General features: G+C 44.6%; 1 protein-coding gene across 2 annotated transcripts in view; it reads left to right on the forward strand.

Annotated features, from left to right (window-relative positions):
- The window catches only part of LOC135547564 (protein HEG-like), a 34,775-nt gene extending 14,629 nt beyond the window's left edge, over window positions 1–20,146 (forward strand). For both annotated transcript variants that reach the window (XM_064976675.1, XM_064976676.1), the window contains exons 5-14: window positions 650–787; window positions 10,280–10,383; window positions 14,214–14,269; window positions 14,540–14,700; window positions 15,469–15,603; window positions 17,874–17,916; window positions 18,020–18,057; window positions 18,236–18,323; window positions 18,515–18,692; window positions 19,704–20,146. In XM_064976675.1, coding sequence (XP_064832747.1) covers window positions 650–787; window positions 10,280–10,383; window positions 14,214–14,269; window positions 14,540–14,700; window positions 15,469–15,603; window positions 17,874–17,916; window positions 18,020–18,057; window positions 18,236–18,323; window positions 18,515–18,692; window positions 19,704–19,847 — 1,085 coding nt within the window. In that variant the 3' untranslated portion in view covers window positions 19,848–20,146. The remainder of the gene's footprint in view (window positions 1–649; window positions 788–10,279; window positions 10,384–14,213; window positions 14,270–14,539; window positions 14,701–15,468; window positions 15,604–17,873; window positions 17,917–18,019; window positions 18,058–18,235; window positions 18,324–18,514; window positions 18,693–19,703) is intronic.
- The last annotated feature ends 1,394 nt before the right edge of the window (window positions 20,147–21,540 follow it).

The raw sequence follows: 21,540 nt of genomic DNA on the forward strand, positions 1-21,540 counted from the left end.
CCTGTTGATGTTGAGACTGGTGTTTTGCGGGTACTATTTCACGAAGATGCCAGTTGAGGACTTGTGAGGCGTCTGTTTCTCAAAATAGACACTCTAATGTACTTGTCCTCTTGCTCAGTTGTGCACCGGGGCCTCCCACTCCTCTTTCTATGGCAGCAGCACAACATGGTAGCAGCACAAAATATGGTACAAACATTATTGGGCACAGACAACAGCACAAAGGGCAAGAAGGTAGAGACAACAATACATCACGCAAAGCAACCACAACTGTCTTTAAGAGTGTCCATGATTGAGTCTAGGTGACCCTAGCAACCTGGCCGAGTAACAGAGGTGTGAACAACCTGTATACAACCCATAGGGAGATGGATGCCTAATGCAGCAGCTATAGAGCCCCAAGTCTCTTGGCCCAGGACCCCAGAGAGTTTTATTGAGGGTTTAATGATTCAAGTTTTGTGCAGTTTTGTGTAACTGATCTCTGTCATCTGTCCTCTGTCAGCTGTCCTCTGTCCTTGTCCTCTGTCTATGTATCTGTGTTGCTTTGTTTGTCCAGATGTGAAAATGTCTTTATATTGCTGATTGTATTCACTATAGTCATCTTGTCCTCTATGTTCACACTGCCCTCTCTGTCCTCTGTCTCTGCTGTGTCTAGATGTGGATGAGTGTGAGATTGGCCCCGGCCCCTCGGGCCCATGTCCCAGTGACTCTACGTGTGTTAACACCAGGGGCTCCTTCAGCTGCGAGTGTCCCCTGGGCCTTGACATTGAGAACGGACGAGACTGCACGCGAGGTACGGCTTAACAAACAGTACATACAGCCTTTGTTTACGGTCTCATATGACGATAAAAATATAAACAATATTTAGCTCTTTATTTTTGGGGTGATGTTAAAGTAAGCCAGTTGCACGACATACAACTAAACATAGATGCTTTATTTACAAGTCTCATATCACATGACAATATGAACAATACGTAGGGCCTTGTTTAGGTTATATTAGATCAAATCAAATCAAATTTGATTGGTCACATACACATATTTAGCAGATGCAATTGTGGGTGTAGCGAAATGCGTGTGTTCCTAGCTCCAACAGTGCAGTAGTATCTAACTAAATGCTTGTGTTCCTAGCTCCAACAGTGCAGTAGTATCTAACTAAATGCGTGTGTTCCTAGCTCCAACAGTGCAGTAGTATCTAACTAAATGCGTGTGTTCCTAGCTCCAACAGTGCAGTAGTATCTAACTAAATGCGTGTGTTCCTAGCTCCAGCAGTGCAGTAGTATCTAACTAAATGCTTGTGTTCCTAGCTCCAACAGTGCAGTAGTATCTAACTAAATGCTTGTGTTCCTAGCTCCAACAGTGCAGTAGTATCTAACTAAATGCGTGTGTTCCTAGCTCCAACAGTGCAGTAGTATCTAACTAAATGCGTGTGTTCCTAGCTCCAACAGTGCAGTAGTATCTAACTAAATGCTTGTGTTCCTAGCTCCAACAGTGCAGTAGTATCTAACTAAATGCGTGTGTTCCGAGCTCCAACAGTGCAGTAGTATCTAACTAAATGCTTGTGTTCCTAGCTCCAACAGTGCAGTAGTATCTAACTAAATGCGTGTGTTCCTAGCTCCAACAGTGCAGTAGTATCTAACTAAATGCGTGTGTTCCTAGCTCCAACAGTGCAGTAGTATCTAACTAAATGCGTGTTCCTAGCTCCAACAGTGCAGTAGTATCTAACTAAATGCGTGTGTTCCTAGCTCCAACAGTGCAGTAGTATCTAACTAAATGCTTGTGTTCCTAGCTCCAACAGTGCAGTAGTATCTAACTAAATGCTTGTGTTCCTAGCTCCAACAGTGCAGTAGTATCTAACTAAATGCGTGTGTTCCTAGCTCCAACAGTGCAGTAGTATCTAACTAAATGCTTGTGTTCCTAGCTCCAACAGTGCAGTAGTATCTAACTAAATGCTTGTGTTCCTAGCTCCAACAGTGCAGTAGTATCTAACTAAATGCTTGTGTTCCTAGCTCCAACAGTGCAGTAGTATCTAACTAAATGCTTGTGTTCCTAGCTCCAACAGTGCAGTAGTATCTAACTAAATGCTTGTGTTCCTAGCTCCAACAGTGCAGTAGTATCTAACTAAATGCTTGTGTTCCTAGCTCCAACAGTGCAGTAGTATCTAACTAAATGCGTGTGTTCCTAGCTCCAACAGTGCAGTAGTATCTAACTAAATGCGTGTGTTCCTAGCTCCAACAGTGCAGTAGTATCTAACTAAATGCGTGTGTTCCTAGCTCCAACAGTGCAGTAGTATCTAACTAAATGCTTGTGTTCCTAGCTCCAACAGTGCAGTAGTATCTAACTAAATGCGTGTGTTCCGAGCTCCAACAGTGCAGTAGTATCTAACTAAATGCTTGTGTTCCTAGCTCCAACAGTGCAGTAGTATCTAACTAAATGCGTGTGTTCCTAGCTCCAACAGTGCAGTAGTATCTAACTAAATGCGTGTGTTCCTAGCTCCAACAGTGCAGTAGTATCTAACTAAATGCGTGTGTTCCTAGCTCCAACAGTGCAGTAGTATCTAACTAAATGCGTGTGTTCCTAGCTCCAACAGTGCAGTAGTATCTAACTAAATGCGTGTGTTCCTAGCTCCAACAGTGCAGTAGTATCTAACTAAATGCTTGTGTTCCTAGCTCCAACAGTGCAGTAGTATCTAACTAAATGCTTGTGTTCCTAGCTCCAACAGTGCAGTAGTATCTAACTAAATGCGTGTGTTCCTAGCTCCAACAGTGCAGTAGTATCTAACTAAATGCTTGTGTTCCTAGCTCCAACAGTGCAGTAGTATCTAACTAAATGCTTGTGTTCCTAGCTCCAACAGTGCAGTAGTATCTAACTAAATGCGTGTGTTCCTAGCTCCAACAGTGCAGTAGTATCTAACTAAATGCTTGTGTTCCTAGCTCCAACAGTGCAGTAGTATCTAACTAAATGCGTGTGTTCCGAGCTCCAACAGTGCAGTAGTATCTAACTAAATGCTTGTGTTCCTAGCTCCAACAGTGCAGTAGTATCTAACTAAATGCGTGTGTTCCTAGCTCCAACAGTGCAGTAGTATCTAACTAAATGCGTGTGTTCCTAGCTCCAACAGTGCAGTAGTATCTAACTAAATGCGTGTGTTCCTAGCTCCAACAGTGCAGTAGTATCTAACTAAATGCGTGTGTTCCTAGCTCCAACAGTGCAGTAGTATCTAACTAAATGCTTGTGTTCCTAGCTCCAACAGTGCAGTAGTATCTAACTAAATGCTTGTGTTCCTAGCTCCAACAGTGCAGTAGTATCTAACTAAATGCGTGTGTTCCTAGCTCCAACAGTGCAGTAGTATCTAACTAAATGCTTGTGTTCCTAGCTCCAACAGTGCAGTAGTATCTAACTAAATGCTTGTGTTCCTAGCTCCAACAGTGCAGTAGTATCTAACTAAATGCTTGTGTTCCTAGCTCCAACAGTGCAGTAGTATCTAACTAAATGCTTGTGTTCCTAGCTCCAACAGTGCAGTAGTATCTAACTAAATGCTTGTGTTCCTAGCTCCAACAGTGCAGTAGTATCTAACTAAATGCTTGTGTTCCTAGCTCCAACAGTGCAGTAGTATCTAACTAAATGCGTGTGTTCCTAGCTCCAACAGTGCAGTAGTATCTAACTAAATGCGTGTGTTCCTAGCTCCAACAGTGCAGTAGTATCTAACTAAATGCGTGTGTTCCTAGCTCCAACAGTGCAGTAGTATCTAACTAAATGCTTGTGTTCCTAGCTCCAACAGTGCAGTAGTATCTAACTAAATGCGTGTGTTCCGAGCTCCAACAGTGCAGTAGTATCTAACTAAATGCTTGTGTTCCTAGCTCCAACAGTGCAGTAGTATCTAACTAAATGCGTGTGTTCCTAGCTCCAACAGTGCAGTAGTATCTAACTAAATGCGTGTGTTCCTAGCTCCAACAGTGCAGTAGTATCTAACTAAATGCGTGTGTTCCTAGCTCCAACAGTGCAGTAGTATCTAACTAAATGCGTGTGTTCCTAGCTCCAACAGTGCAGTAGTATCTAACTAAATGCGTGTGTTCCTAGCTCCAACAGTGCAGTAGTATCTAACTAAATGCTTGTGTTCCTAGCTCCAACAGTGCAGTAGTATCTAACTAAATGCTTGTGTTCCTAGCTCCAACAGTGCAGTAGTATCTAACTAAATGCGTGTGTTCCTAGCTCCAACAGTGCAGTAGTATCTAACTAAATGCTTGTGTTCCTAGCTCCAACAGTGCAGTAGTATCTAACTAAATGCTTGTGTTCCTAGCTCCAACAGTGCAGTAGTATCTAACTAAATGCTTGTGTTCCTAGCTCCAACAGTGCAGTAGTATCTAACTAAATGCTTGTGTTCCTAGCTCCAACAGTGCAGTAGTATCTAACTAAATGCGTGTGTTCCTAGCTCCAACAGTGCAGTAGTATCTAACTAAATGCTTGTGTTCCTAGCTCCAACAGTGCAGTAGTATCTAACTAAATGCTTGTGTTCCTAGCTCCAACAGTGCAGTAGTATCTAACTAAATGCGTGTGTTCCTAGCTCCAACAGTGCAGTAGTATCTAACTAAATGCTTGTGTTCCTAGCTCCAACAGTGCAGTAGTATCTAACTAAATGCTTGTGTTCCTAGCTCCAACAGTGCAGTAGTATCTAACTAAATGCTTGTGTTCCTAGCTCCAACAGTGCAGTAGTATCTAACTAAATGCTTGTGTTCCTAGCTCCAACAGTGCAGTAGTATCTAACTAAATGCTTGTGTTCCTAGCTCCAACAGTGCAGTAGTATCTAACTAAATGCTTGTGTTCCTAGCTCCAACAGTGCAGTAGTATCTAACTAAATGCGTGTGTTCCTAGCTCCAACAGTGCAGTAGTATCTAACTAAATGCGTGTGTTCCTAGCTCCAACAGTGCAGTAGTATCTAACTAAATGCGTGTGTTCCTAGCTCCAACAGTGCAGTAGTATCTAACTAAATGCTTGTGTTCCTAGCTCCAACAGTGCAGTAGTATCTAACTAAATGCGTGTGTTCCGAGCTCCAACAGTGCAGTAGTATCTAACTAAATGCTTGTGTTCCTAGCTCCAACAGTGCAGTAGTATCTAACTAAATGCGTGTGTTCCTAGCTCCAACAGTGCAGTAGTATCTAACTAAATGCGTGTGTTCCTAGCTCCAACAGTGCAGTAGTATCTAACTAAATGCGTGTGTTCCTAGCTCCAACAGTGCAGTAGTATCTAACTAAATGCGTGTGTTCCTAGCTCCAACAGTGCAGTAGTATCTAACTAAATGCGTGTGTTCCTAGCTCCAACAGTGCAGTAGTATCTAACTAAATGCTTGTGTTCCTAGCTCCAACAGTGCAGTAGTATCTAACTAAATGCTTGTGTTCCTAGCTCCAACAGTGCAGTAGTATCTAACTAAATGCGTGTGTTCCTAGCTCCAACAGTGCAGTAGTATCTAACTAAATGCTTGTGTTCCTAGCTCCAACAGTGCAGTAGTATCTAACTAAATGCTTGTGTTCCTAGCTCCAACAGTGCAGTAGTATCTAACTAAATGCTTGTGTTCCTAGCTCCAACAGTGCAGTAGTATCTAACTAAATGCTTGTGTTCCTAGCTCCAACAGTGCAGTAGTATCTAACTAAATGCTTGTGTTCCTAGCTCCAACAGTGCAGTAGTATCTAACTAAATGCTTGTGTTCCTAGCTCCAACAGTGCAGTAGTATCTAACTAAATGCGTGTGTTCCTAGCTCCAACAGTGCAGTAGTATCTAACTAAATGCGTGTGTTCCTAGCTCCAACAGTGCAGTAGTATCTAACTAAATGCGTGTGTTCCTAGCTCCAGCAGTGCAGTAGTATCTAACTAAATGCTTGTGTTCCTAGCTCCAACAGTGCAGTAGTATCTAACTAAATGCTTGTGTTCCTAGCTCCAACAGTGCAGTAGTATCTAACTAAATGCTTGTGTTCCTAGCTCCAACAGTGCAGTAGTATCTAACTAAATGCTTGTGTTCCTAGCTCCAACAGTGCAGTAGTATCTAACTAAATGCTTGTGTTCCTAGCTCCAACAGTGCAGTAGTATCTAACTAAATGCGTGTGTTCCTAGCTCCAACAGTGCAGTAGTATCTAACTAAATGCATGTGTTCCTAGCTCCAACAGTGCAGTAGTATCTAACTAAATGCTTGTGTTCCTAGCTCCAACAGTGCAGTAGTATCTAACTAAATGCGTGTGTTCCTAGCTCCAACAGTGCAGTAGTATCTAACTAAATGCTTGTGTTCCTAGCTCCAACAGTGCAGTAGTATCTAACTAAATGCGCGTGTTCCTAGCTCCAACAGTGCAGTAGTATCTAACTAAATGCGTGTGTTCCTAGCTCCAACAGTGCAGTAGTATCTAACTAAATGCTTGTGTTCCTAGCTCCAACAGTGCAGTAGTATCTAACTAAATGCGTGTGTTCCGAGCTCCAACAGTGCAGTAGTATCTAACTAAATGCTTGTGTTCCTAGCTCCAACAGTGCAGTAGTATCTAACTAAATGCGTGTGTTCCTAGCTCCAACAGTGCAGTAGTATCTAACTAAATGCGTGTGTTCCTAGCTCCAACAGTGCAGTAGTATCTAACTAAATGCGTGTGTTCCTAGCTCCAACAGTGCAGTAGTATCTAACTAAATGCGTGTGTTCCTAGCTCCAACAGTGCAGTAGTATCTAACTAAATGCTTGTGTTCCTAGCTCCAACAGTGCAGTAGTATCTAACTAAATGCTTGTGTTCCTAGCTCCAACAGTGCAGTAGTATCTAACTAAATGCGTGTGTTCCTAGCTCCAACAGTGCAGTAGTATCTAACTAAATGCTTGTGTTCCTAGCTCCAACAGTGCAGTAGTATCTAACTAAATGCTTGTGTTCCTAGCTCCAACAGTGCAGTAGTATCTAACTAAATGCTTGTGTTCCTAGCTCCAACAGTGCAGTAGTATCTAACTAAATGCTTGTGTTCCTAGCTCCAACAGTGCAGTAGTATCTAACTAAATTCTTGTGTTCCTAGCTCCAACAGTGCAGTAGTATCTAACTAAATGCTTGTGTTCCTAGCTCCAACAGTGCAGTAGTATCTAACTAAATGCTTGTGTTCCTAGCTCCAACAGTGCAGTAGTATCTAACTAAATGCGTGTGTTCCTAGCTCCAACAGTGCAGTAGTATCTAACTAAATGCGTGTGTTCCTAGCTCCAACAGTGCAGTAGTATCTAACTAAATGCTTGTGTTCCTAGCTCCAACAGTGCAGTAGTATCTAACTAAATGCGTGTGTTCCGAGCTCCAACAGTGCAGTAGTATCTAACTAAATGCTTGTGTTCCTAGCTCCAACAGTGCAGTAGTATCTAACTAAATGCGTGTGTTCCTAGCTCCAACAGTGCAGTAGTATCTAACTAAATGCGTGTGTTCCTAGCTCCAACAGTGCAGTAGTATCTAACTAAATGCGTGTGTTCCTAGCTCCAACAGTGCAGTAGTATCTAACTAAATGCGTGTGTTCCTAGCTCCAACAGTGCAGTAGTATCTAACTAAATGCTTGTGTTCCTAGCTCCAACAGTGCAGTAGTATCTAACTAAATGCTTGTGTTCCTAGCTCCAACAGTGCAGTAGTATCTAACTAAATGCGTGTGTTCCTAGCTCCAACAGTGCAGTAGTATCTAACTAAATGCTTGTGTTCCTAGCTCCAACAGTGCAGTAGTATCTAACTAAATGCTTGTGTTCCTAGCTCCAACAGTGCAGTAGTATCTAACTAAATGCTTGTGTTCCTAGCTCCAACAGTGCAGTAGTATCTAACTAAATGCTTGTGTTCCTAGCTCCAACAGTGCAGTAGTATCTAACTAAATGCTTGTGTTCCTAGCTCCAACAGTGCAGTAGTATCTAACTAAATGCTTGTGTTCCTAGCTCCAACAGTGCAGTAGTATCTAACTAAATGTGTGTGTTCCTAGCTCCAACAGTGCAGTAGTATCTAACTAAATGCGTGTGTTCCTAGCTCCAACAGTGCAGTAGTATCTAACTAAATGCGTGTGTTCCTAGCTCCAACAGTGCAGTAGTATCTAACTAAATGCTTGTGTTCCTAGCTCCAACAGTGCAGTAGTATCTAACTAAATGCGTGTGTTCCGAGCTCCAACAGTGCAGTAGTATCTAACTAAATGCTTGTGTTCCTAGCTCCAACAGTGCAGTAGTATCTAACTAAATGCGTGTGTTCCTAGCTCCAACAGTGCAGTAGTATCTAACTAAATGCGTGTGTTCCTAGCTCCAACAGTGCAGTAGTATCTAACTAAATGCGTGTGTTCCTAGCTCCAACAGTGCAGTAGTATCTAACTAAATGCGTGTGTTCCTAGCTCCAACAGTGCAGTAGTATCTAACTAAATGCGTGTGTTCCTAGCTCCAACAGTGCAGTAGTATCTAACTAAATGCTTGTGTTCCTAGCTCCAACAGTGCAGTAGTATCTAACTAAATGCTTGTGTTCCTAGCTCCAACAGTGCAGTAGTATCTAACTAAATGCGTGTGTTCCTAGCTCCAACAGTGCAGTAGTATCTAACTAAATGCTTGTGTTCCTAGCTCCAACAGTGCAGTAGTATCTAACTAAATGCTTGTGTTCCTAGCTCCAACAGTGCAGTAGTAAATCTAACTAAATGCTTGTGTTCCTAGCTCCAACAGTGCAGTAGTATCTAACTAAATGCTTGTGTTCCTAGCTCCAACAGTGCAGTAGTATCTAACTAAATGCTTGTGTTCCTAGCTCCAACAGTGCAGTAGTATCTAACTAAATGCATGTGTTCCTAGCTCCAACAGTGCAGTAGTATCTAACTAAATGCGTGTGTTCCTAGCTCCAACAGTGCAGTAGTATCTAACTAAATGCGTGTGTTCCTAGCTCCAACAGTGCAGTAGTATCTAACTAAATGCGTGTGTTCCTAGCTCCAACAGTGCAGTAGTATCTAACTAAATGCGTGTGTTCCTAGCTCCAACAGTGCAGTAGTACCTAACTAAATGCGTGTGTTCCTAGCTCCAACAGTGCAGTAGTATCTAACTAAATGCTTGTGTTCCTAGCTCCAACAGTGCAGTAGTATCTAACTAAATGCGTGTGTTCCTAGCTCCAACAGTGCAGTAGTATCTAACTAAATGCTTGTGTTCCGAGCTCCAACGGTGCAGTAGTATCTAACTAAATGCGTGTGTTCCTAGCTCCAAAAGTGCAGTAGTATCTAACTAAATGCGTGTGTTCCTAGCTCCAACAGTGCAGTAGTATCTAACTAAATGCGTGTGTTCCTAGCTCCAACAGTGCAGTAGTATCTAACTAAATGAGTGTGTTCCTAGCTCCAACAGTGCAGTAGTATCTAACTAAATGCTTGTGTTCCTAGCTCCAACATTGCAGTAGTATCTAACTAAATGCTTGTGTTCCTAGCTCCAATAGTGCAGTAGTATCTAACTAAATGCTTGTGTTCCTAGCTCCAACAGTGCAGTAGTTTCTAACAATTCATAACAATACACACACGTCTAAAAGAATGTAATATTAGGTGATGAATGAAAGACTGAATATTAGGTCGAGCAACGTCGGAGTGGCAATAACTAAAATACCGTATATACATACAGTATGAGATGAATAAAGCAGTATGTAAACATTATTTTAACAGTATTAATGTGACTAGTGTTCCATTATTAAAGTGGCCAGTGATTCAGAGTCTATGTATATGGGGCAGCAGCCTCTTAAGGTGCAGGGTTGCGTAACCGGGTGGAAGCCGGCTAGTGATGGCTGTTGAACAGTCTGATGGCCTTGAGATAGAAGCTGTTTTTCAATCTGTCGGTCCCAGCTTTGATCCTTCTGGATGATAGCGAGGTGAACAGGCCGTGGCTTGTGTGGTTGATCAGGTTATGTTATAGGTTATGTCAGCCATCATCAACAAGATGATTGGGGGGTGGAACATAATTACAAATTATTTGTAGACTGCAAATTGACTGCTATTAGCCCAAACAGATATAATATTTTACTAAAACATGATTTCCAACTTTTCTTACATTTGTGTACGCTCACATTTCTCTCTATTATGCGTCAGAATACTTTGGAACAAATAATTAAACCACCCGCGGGGCAAATTCGATGCAGGGGTTGCCAGTTGGGGGACCCTGGGTTATGTTATTAGGTAATGATAAGATAAGACACAACTAATCTTAATGATGTATTCATTCTCAATAAAGGGTTAGCTATATTTCATTAGTTGAAAGAAATGACTGTAAACTTTAGAGACAGTCTTGAACCTTAGTTAATCACAGTGTCTGTTTACCTCTACAGCAAAAACTTTCTTGGGGACGTTCAGTGTCAACAGCTCTCACTATGACCCACTGCTCTCCAGGAGCGCCACACTGCATGAGATCCAGAGAGAGATCAACCAGCTGGTAAGGACAGGGACAGGCTGGGAGTTGCAGAAGGAGGGAATATTCCCTGTATACTTTCCTGAATATTCCCTGTATACATCCCTGAATAATCCCTGTATTTATCGGTAGATATGTGAGGGTAAACTGGAACCTAGTAAAAAACATGGCCCATCTAGCCTGACGTGGATTTAGTCTCTTAGCTGCCCGGATGTACTCGAGATTACGATGGTCAGTCCAGATGAGAAAAGGGTGTTTAGCCCCCTCAAGCCAGTGTCTCCACACCTTCAGAGCCTTGATTACAGCTAACAACTCCCGGTCCCCCACATCATAGTTTCGCTCCGCTGGGCTGAGTTTGCTCGAATAGAAAGCACACGGGCGGAGTTTGGATGGCACGCCCGAGCGTTGGGACAGCACAGCTCCAACCCCAGCCTCGGACGCATCCACCTCCACTATGAACGCTAAAGAGGGGTCCGGATGCGCCAATACGGGCGCGTTGGTGAACAGCTCCTTCAGACGACTGAAAGCTCTGCCCGCCTCTGCTGACCAACGCAAGCGCACCGGCCCTCCCTTCAGCAGTGAGGTGATGGGAGCAGCCACCTGACCAAAACCCCGGATAAACCTCCGGTAGTAATTGGCAAACCCTAAAAACCGCTGCACTTCTTTCACCGTGGTCGGAGTCGGCCAATTACGCACGGCTGTAACGCGATCATCCTCCATCACCACGCCGGAGGTGGAAATACGATACCCCAGGAAGGAAACGGACTGTTTGAAAAACTCACATTTCTCCGCCTTGCAATACAGGTCATGTTCCAGTAGTCGCCCAAGTACCTTACACACCAAAGACACATGCTCCGCGCGTGTGGCAGAATAGATTAAAATGTCATCAATGTACACTACCACTCCCTGCCCGAGCAGGTCTCGGAGAATCTCATCTACGAAAGATTGAAAAACGGCTGGAGCATTCTTCAACCCGTATGGCATGACGCAGTATTCATAATGACCAGAAGTAGTACTAAATGCGGTTTTCCACTCATCTCCTTCCCGGATACGTACCAGATTATACGCGCTCCTCAGGTCCAGTTTTGTGAAGAATCGCGCCCCATGAAATGATTCCAACGCCGTAGCGATGAGAGGTAGTGGGTAACTAAACCCCACTGTGATGGAATTTAGACCTCTATAATCAATACACGGATGCAGACCTCCATCCTTCTTCTTCACAAAAAAGAAGCTTGAGGAGACGGGTGATATGGAGGGCTGAATGTATCCCTGTCCCAGCGATGCGGAAACATTTCCATCGCAACTGTCTCCTCCTGGGACAATGGATACACGTGACTCCTAGGAAGTGCAGCGTTTTCCAGAAGGTTTATCGCACAGTCCTCTCGACGATGAGGTGGTAATTGGGTCGCCTTCCCTTTACTGAAGGCGATAGCCAAATTGGCATAATCAGAGGGAATGCGCACGGTGGAAACTTGGTCTGGACTCTCCACCGTGGTCGCACCAATGGCAACTCCTATGCACCTACCTGAACACTCCTCTGACCACCCCTTAAGAGCCCCCTGTCGCCAGAAAATCACTGGGTTGTGTTGAGCTAACCAGGGAACCCCCAACACCACTGGAAACGCAGGTGAATCTATAAGGAACAGGCTAATCTGCTCCTTATGATCACCCTGCGTTACCATGTCCAGCAGCACCGTAGCCTCCCTAATTACTCCTGACCCTAATGGTCGGCTATCTAAGGAGTGCACGGGGAAAGGTCGATCTAACGACACCAGGGGAATCCCTAGCCTTAACGCAAGCCCACGATCCATAAAATTCCCAGCTGCGCCTGAATCAACTAGCGCCTTATGCTGTAGAGATGGGGAAAACCAGGGAAAGAAATGAATACAAACACATGACCGACAGGAAGCTCTGAATGAGTTTGGTGCTTACTCACCTGGGGTGATCGAGCAGTGTTCTGCCTGTCTTCCCGACTCCTAGACGAGTTCCTCCAGCACCGGTCGGACGTGTGCCCTCGTCGACCACAACTGGTGCAGGAGAACACTCCTCCTCCAGTCCCCCTTGAAGCCGTACCACCTAATTCCATAGGGATAGGAACAGGGGGGCTGGGGATAGGAAACGACAGGACCTGATCCGAACGCTCGCGAGCAGCCAGCAGGTTGTCGAGACGGATAGCCAGATCGATAAGTCCATCCAGTGTGAATGTGGTGTCCCGACATGCCAGCTCCCTGCGGACGTCCTCCCTGAGACTACATCTGAAATGATCAATCAAGGCCCTGTCGTTCCATCCTGCTCCTGCTGCCAACGTCCTAAACTCAAGGGCAAAATCCTGTACGCTCCTCTTCTCCTGACGCAGGTGGAACAGCCGTTCACCCGCCGCCCGACCCTCGGGTGGATGGTCAAAAACAGCTCGAAATCGGCGGGTGAACTCTGGGTAATTATCCTTAGCCGAGTCCGGACCATTCCATACTGCGTTAGCCCACTCGAGGGCTCGCCCAGTCAAGCAGGAGACGAGGGCGCACACGCTCTCCTCTCCAGAGGGAGCAGGACGCACGGTAGCCAGGTATAATTCCAGCTGAAGGAGGAAACCCTGGCACCCAGCCGCCGATCCGTCAAACACCCGTGGGAGTGTCAGCCGAAGAGCCCCAGAGCCAGATGAGGTCGCAGAAACAGGAGGTGCTGGAGAAGGGGTTGGTAAAGATGATGTGGGGAGGCCACTCCTCTCCCATCGATCCATTCTCTCCATCATTTGGTCCATAGCAGAACCAATCCGGTGAAGCACGCTGGTATGATGGAGGACCCTCTCTTCCATCGATGGGAGAGGAGACGCTGCTGCTCCTGCTGATTCCATGGGTGGTGCGGGATTCTGTCACGTCTGGTCAAGGTGGGTGGAATCAGGCGCAGAGAGCAGAATGCGATAATGAAGTTTATTCTCCGGTGAACAAAAAACAAACAACAGTCAACCCAAAACAGACAGGGTGAAATATCCAAAACAGGATAAAGACTAACCGGAGAAAAAAACAAACAGCTAACACCGACAGACAAAACGAAATGACAAAATAAACAATCCCGCACAAAACAAGGGCGGGACAACCTACATTAAATACAGACACTAATTAACTAAACAACACACAGGTGAAACCAATTAGACAAAACCAACAGATACACGAAAAAGGGATCAGTAGTGGCTAATAGGACGGCGACGACATCCGCCGAGCACCGCCCGAATGGGCAGGAGAGCCAACTTCGGCGGAAGTCGTGACAATCCCAGAATATTCCCTGTATACATCCCTGAATATTCCCTGTATACATCCCAGAATATTCCCTGTATACATCCCTGAATATTCCCTGTATACATCCCTGAATATTCCCTGTATACATCCCATAATATTCCCTGTATACATCCCAGAATCTTCCCTATATACATCCCAGAATATTCCCTGTATATATCCCTGAATATTCACTGCATGCATCCCTGAATATTCCCTGTATACATCCCAGAATATTCCCTGTATGCATCCCAGAAAATTCCCTGTATGCATCCCTGAATATTCCCTGTATACATCCCTGAATTTTCCCTGTAACCAGTAATTTTGGAATCTCTCAAGAATGTTGGTATGTTTGCTAGATTACCGGGAGTTTTGCAACCCTAGTGTGGAGAGAGGAATGATTATCACTGACATTGTGTATTGTGTATTTGTTGTAATGATGCAGCAAGCCTGTTCAATCAATTTGATAGATGTATTAGGAACATAAGGAAGACATAGTTAATATATTATAAATAATTAAATGTGATCATGCCCAACTAATGATATTTAGACCCCCCTCTTTTTTCACTCTTTTTTTTCTTACAGCTCAATGCCTCATTATCAATTCTGCATGGTTACCGGCGCTCTACTTTGAGTAAAAAGTGAGTTTCTTCTTCCCCCATAAGATTGTCTTTGCACAACATGCATGACAACATTGCATGTAAAGTGTAATAAAAAATCCAGCAATATATGGTGTATATTGGTCTTGTATTGAACTGGCCTGGTGTATATTGGTCTTGTATACACTCTTGATACATTTAAAAGGACTTTATTGTAATGGATGTTCAATAGAACAACAACTTTACAACTCTGACGCCTTTTGGGATTTAAATGGACTTTAAATCAAGTTTGCTGTCGTGTGTGTGTTCCAGAGGGGAAGACGGAGTTCATATCTCTGCTGTCAACATGTTCTCCCTCTCTGCTGACGTGACCAGCTCTGAGGTCTATGACAGCATACAGATGTCTCTGAACAACTGTAACAGCACTGCTGGACACTGCAGAGTGGTGGTCACTCACCAGCTCTCCTATCAAGGTACAGCACTCTCTACATCCCTCTGTCATGTGCTCTCATTTTTTTTTGTCATTTAGCAGATGCTTTTATCCAGAGCAACCTACAGTTGGGGTTAAGTGCCTTGCTCATGGGCACATCAGTTGATTTTTATCTAGTCAACTCAGGGATTTGAACCAGTGACCTTTCGGTTAATTACCCAGCACTCTTAACTACTAGGCTACCTGCCGCCCCGCTTGTCTTCCTCCATTCATCATCCTCAGTCCTCCTCCCTCGTCTTCATGACCAATCCTCTCCTCTTTACTCTAACCCTAACTCTTACCCTGAATGACTATACAGCATACAGCATACAGATGTCTCTGAACAACTGTAACAGCACTGCTGGACACAGCAGAGTGGTGGTCACTCACCAGTGCTCCTATCACGGTAACAGCACTCTCTTACCTCCATCTTCCTCTCTCAACTTCCTCCATCCACCGTCTTCCCTTCTTTCACCCTCAGCTTCATGACCCATCCTCATCTCTTTCCCCTAATCCCAGTCTTAAAGGATTAGTTCATCCTAATTTCAAAATGACATATTTGTTTTGTTACCTTGTAAGCAGCCCGTGGGGACAAAGGTAGAATTCAATCCATGCATTGGGTTTGTGTATGCCGTCACTGCCACCATCTGCTAACTTTAGCATTTTCTAGCCCAAAAAAACGATGAACGTCAAACATTAGCATGTTTTACATTTCATACCTGACCCTGCTACAGCCATCCTAATCTACCCCTCTCCTATCTCTGCCCCTCAGTTGAGAGTCTGTGTCTGGCCCAGAACACCCAGTGTCACCTAGAGCGTTCCTTCTGTGTCGACTCCAATGGGACAGCCTACTGCCAGTGTCAACCAGGGTACTTCAAACTCAACCCTGAGGACCAGTCCTGCCTAGGTGAGGCCTGAAACGAGGATAAGGTGGAGGGTAGTCCTACATCTTGTCTAGGTGAGGCCTGAAACGAGGATAAGGTGGAGGCCTTGAAGGTGAGGCCTGAAACGGATAAGGTGGAGGGTAGTCCTACATCTTGTCTAGGTGAGGCCTGAAACGAGGATAAGGTGGAGGGTAGTCCTACATCTTGCCTAGGTGAGGCCTGAAACGAGGATAAGGTGGAGGGTAGTCCTTCATCTTGTCTAGGTGAGGCCTGAAACGAGGATAAGGTGGAGGGTAATCCTACATCTTGTCTAGGTGAGGCCTGAAACGAGGATAAGGTGGAGGGTAGTCTTCCGTCTTGTCTAGGTGAGGCCTGAAACGAGGATAAGGTGGAGGGTAGTCCTACATCTTGTCTAGGTGAGGCCTGAAACGAGGATAAGGTGGAGGGTAGTCCTACATCTTGTCTAGGTGAGGCCTGAAACGAGGATAAGGTGGAGGGTAGTCCTACATCTTGTCTAGGTGAGGCCTGAAACAAGGATAAGGTGGAGGGTAGTCCTACATCTTGTCTAGTTGAGGCCTGAAACTAGGATAAGGTGGAGGTAGTAGTCTTTCTAGGTCTTGCCTAAGGTGAGGCCTGAAACAAGGATAAGGTGGAGGGTAGTCTTTCATCTTGTCTAGGTGAGGCCTGAAACGAGGATAAGGTGGAGGGTAGTCCTACATCTTGTCTAGGTGAGGCCTGAAACGAGGATAAGGTGGAGGGTAGTCTTCCATCTTGTCTAGGTGAGGCCTGAAACGAGGATAAGGTGGAGGGTAGTCCTACATCTTGTCTAGGTGAGGCCTGAAACGAGGAGTCCTTCATCTTGTCTAGGTGAGGCCTGAAACGAGGATAAGGTGGAGGGTAGTCCTACATCTTGCCTAGGTGAGGCCTGAAACGAGGATAAGGTGGAGGGTAGTCTTTCATCTTGTCTAGGTGAGGCCTGAAACAAGGATAAGGTGGAGGGTAGTCTTTCATCTTGTCTAGGTGAGGCCTGAAACGAGGATAAGGTGGAGGGTAGTCCTACATCTTGTCTAGGTGAGGCCTGAAACGAGGATAAGGTGGAGGGATAAGGTGGAGGGTAGTTCTTCATCTTGTCTAGGTGAGGCCTGAAACGAGGATACGGTGGAGGGTAGTCCTACATCTTGTCTAGGTGAGGCCTGAAATGAGGATAAGGTGGAGGGTAGTCTTCCGTCTTGTCTAGGTGAGGCCTGAAACAAGGATAAGGTGGAGGGTAGTCCTACATCTTGTCTAGGTGAGGCCTGAAACGAGGATAAGGTGGAGGGTAGTCTTCCATCTTGTCTAGGTGAGGCCTGAAACGAGGATAAGGTGGAGGGTAGTCCTACATCTTGTCTAGGTGAGGCCTGAAACGAGGATAAGGTGGAGGGTAGTCCTTCATCTTGTCTAGGTGAGGCCTGAAACGAGGATAAGGTGGAGGGTAGTCCTTCATCTTGTCTAGGTGAGGCCTGAAATGAGGATAAGGTGGAGGGTAGTCCTACATCTTGTCTAGGTGAGGCCTGAAACGAGGATAATGTGGAGGGTAGTTCTTCATCTTGTCTAGGTGAGGCCTGAAACAAGGATAAGGTGGAGGGTAGTCCTACATCTTGTCTAGGTGAGGCCTGAAATGAGGATAAGGTGGAGGGTAGTCCTACATCTTGTCTAGGTGAGGCCTGAAACAAGGATAAGGTGGAGGGTAGTCTTCCAACTTGTCTAGGTGAGGCCTGAAACAAGGATAAGGTGGAGGGTAGTCCTACATCTTGTCGAGGATAAGGTGGAGGCATCTTGTCTAGGTGAGGATAATGTGGAGGGTAGTTCTTCATCTTGTCTAGGTGAGGCCTGAAACGAGGATAAGGTGGAGGGTAGTCCTACATCTTGTCTGGGTGAGGCCTGAAACGAGTATAAGGTGGAGGGTAGTCCTACATCTTGTCTCGGTGAGGCCTGAAACGAGGATAAGGTGGAGGGTTGTCTTCCATCTTGTCTAGGTGAGGCCTGGAAGGGTGGAGCAAGCAGACGATAAAGCATACCATAGCAAAACGTTTTGCAATGCAAAACAAAAAACACGTAGTCCCTGCGGGGTTTTAGTACGTTTTCTTCGTTTTTGTGCCTCGTGAATATGACCCAGCCTCGGTCAAACATATCTTACATCAAATTGACTTTATTTATTTTCATTTCATTTTACCAGGCAAGTTTTTGAAAAGAAAATGTATTATAAAACAAAAATGTTGTTGCTTTGAAATGATTGTAAAATTACATCTTACAGAATGTGGTGATGGTCTGAAACGGGTCAATGGAACCTGTGTCAGGTAAGCAGTGACAACTCTAATCATCTAATCCACTGGACCATTCCATTAATACATGTTATTAATGATTTTTTTGGTCTTATATTTGGTTGTTAATATCTTTCAGGTGCACATTTGGATTTGGAGGATTCAACTGTGGAAATTGTAAGTAGGAGACTTTAATGACTTAAATGATAATTTAAAACGTGTGAGAAAAATATATAATGGAGAATCAAGACAACATTTGAATCACTTAACTCCTTAGTTGTCGTCATGGTTATTCTTTCTGCACTCACAGTCACAGCGTAGACCTCCAGTTTAATCATAACATTTTGTCTTCTAGTCTACAAGCTGATAGCTGTGGTGGTATCGCCAGTAGGGGGTGCCCTACTCCTTGTTCTCATCATCGCTCTCATTGTCACCTGCTGCAAGTAAGATTCCATGACACTATTGCTGTAGTTATAACCATTTAATAACACAGTAGTAAGAGGACAACCACTAATTCCTTATTCTCAGTCCATGTTGTGCCATATTAGAAAAATGTAATTGACCACACAATTTGTAATAACTGTTATAAGTGTTTATAAAATAATTGAGTGAACTTATAATATTTTTTTTACAGGAAAGACAAGAATGACATCAACAAGATCATTTTCAAAAGTGGCGATTTTCAAATGTCGCCGTACGCAGAGTTCCCAAAGAGTAACCGTGTTTCTATGGAGTGGGGGAGAGAGGCCATCGAGATGCAGGAGAACGGTAGCACCAAGAACCTGCTACAAATGACAGACATCTACTACTCTGTATGTATAGACACTACTACTCTGTACATATAGAATCTACTACTGTGTACATATAGATTCTACTACACTGTACATATAGAAACTATACTCTGTACATATAGAAACTATACTCTGTACATATAGAAACTACTACTCTGTACATATAGAATCTACTACTCTGTACATATAGAAACTATACTCTGTACATATAGAAACTACTACTCTACATATAGAATATACTACTCTGTACGTATAGAAACTACTTATCTGTACATATAGAAACTATACTCTGTACATATAGAAACTACTACTCTGTACATATACAACCTACTACTCTGTACATATAGAAACTACTACTCTACATATAGAATCTACTACTCTGTACGTATAGAAACTACTTATCTGTACATATAGAAACGACTACACTGTACATATACCACCTACTACTCTGTACATATAGAAACTACTACACTGTACATATAGAAACTACTACTCTGTACATATAGAAACTACAACACTGTACATATAGAATCTACTACTCTGTACGTATAGAAACTACTACTCTGTACATATACAACCTACTACTCTGTACATATAGAAACTACTACACTGTACATATAGAAACTACTACTCTGTACATATAGAAACTACTACTCTGTACATATAGAATCTGCTACTCTGTACGTATAGAAACTACTACACTGTACATATAGAAACTACTACTCTGTACATATACAACCTACTACTCTGTACATATAGAAACGACTACTCTGTACATACAGTATACGTCTATGTACTCTATGTATAAACATCTATTCTCTAAGCACAGACATCTAGCGGCACATAAAGAAACAAAACACAATGTTAACACATAAACATAGCAATTCTCTAGAAGACAATAGACAAACCAATTAGACAGAAGGGCCACTATGTTTGTTATTTTTGGTCCACCATAGCAGGTAAGGATTAGCCTACAACGTTCTCTTTCTCTCCCCCCCCCTTGATACTGACCACCCCATATCTGTGTTGCAGCCTGCGTTACGTAACTCTGACCTAGAGCGTAACGGCCTCTACCCGTTCTCTGGCCTGCCAGGCTCCCGTCACTCCTGTATCTATCCCGCCCAATGGAACCCTTCGTTCATTAACGACGACTCACGACGTCGGGACTACTTCTGACGCCCAGCTACCCCACCTCTGGTCCTGCCTAGCCAGCCAACCCCACCTCTGGTCCTGCCTAGCCAGCCAACCCCACCTCTGGCCCTGCCTAGCCAGCCAACCCCACCTCTGGCCCTGCCAAGCCAGCCAACCCCACCTCTGGCCCTGCCTGGCCAGCCAACCCCACCTCTGGCCCTGCCTAGTCAGCCAACTCCGCCTCTGGTCCTGCCTAGCCAGCCAACTCCGCCTCTGGCCCTGCCTAGCCAGCCAACCCCACCTCTGGCCCTGCCTAGCCAGCCAACCCCGCTTCTGGCCCTGCCTAGACCACGCCTCTGGCCCTGCCTCACCAGCCAACTCCGCCTCTGGCCCTGCCTCGCCAGCCAACTTTGCATCTGGCCCTGCCTCGGCAGCCAACTCCGTCTCTGGCCCTGCCTCGCCAGCCAGCCAACTCCACCTCTGGCCCTGCCTAGCCAGCCAACTCCGCCTCTTGCCCTGCCTAGCCAGCCAACTCCACCTCTGGCCCTGCCTCACCAGCCAACTCCGCCTCTTGCCCTGCCTAGCCAGCCAACTCCACCTCTGGCCCTGCCTCACCAGCCAACTCCACCACTGCCATAAGCCTAATTTACACACCTTCTACTTCACTTCAACGTCCACACAAGGTCCGCATCTGCACACCTCCTTGGCAAAGTGTCCGAACGGACAGGAGTGGGCATTCGATTTTGCATAATTTTGTTTGAGTGGACCAAGCGGACAGCTCAGAAGTGGAAGGTGTACATTAGGCTTTAGCCTGGTCCCAGATTTGTTTGTGCTCTTGCATACTCCATTGTTGTCCTTGTCAAGCCAAACATGGCAATGAGTGATAAGGAGTTGGCATGGTAGCATAAACACACTGACACGCAGGCTACCACTGCCTGGTCTCCAGTCAACCACATCCATGATTAAGTGCACCAAAAACACTTCACACTGATTTGATCAGTACAAATTTTATCATATGATTTGATCGTATGTCAAAAGCAATAATAAAAGCAATCCATAAATGATAAAAGTTACGGTGTAAACCATGTATTCATAATATGTGGATGCATGTCTGTCTGTTCTGCAAAGTGTGTGTGTGTCTGTGTGTGTGTGTGTGTGTGTGTGTGTGTGTGTGTGTGTGTGTGTGTGTGTGTGTGTGTGTGTGTGTGTGTGTGTGTGTGTGTGTGTGTGTGTGTGTGTGTGTGTGTGTGTGTGTGTGTGTGTGTGTGTGTGTGTGTGTGTGTGTGTGTGTACTGAAAAAGCAGGTTGAAAAGAGAATGCTGCAAAAAACTTGTTTTGTGTGTGTCAAGTATTGTTACATTGTGTAAAGATATTTAACGGCATGTCAGATGGAAAATCAATGTACTGTATTTGTCAGATGAAGAATAGATGCACCAAAGTGGTTTCCTATGACACATTGAATGATGGTCAAGCTGCTGTCTGTCGATCGGAACAGTACAACAGTTTTTGTAATTTATTGAATGTATTTCAACAGTTAAAAACGTATGAAGACATTTTCAACATGTTGCATTGTCAGAGGGACTCATACCCCACCCTGTTCTGTAGGGACAAACATCTGAAGTTTGGAACACAAAAGGCTGTGTGTGCGTGTGTGTGAGTGGACGTGTGTGTGGATGTGTGGATGTGTTTAACTATACTTGTGGGAACCCACATTTGACTAACTGGGGATATTTTGTTG

Source organism: Oncorhynchus masou, chromosome 10 (assembly GCF_036934945.1).
Source record: "Oncorhynchus masou masou isolate Uvic2021 chromosome 10, UVic_Omas_1.1, whole genome shotgun sequence".
NCBI classification, from domain to species: Eukaryota; Metazoa; Chordata; class Actinopteri; order Salmoniformes; family Salmonidae; genus Oncorhynchus; species Oncorhynchus masou.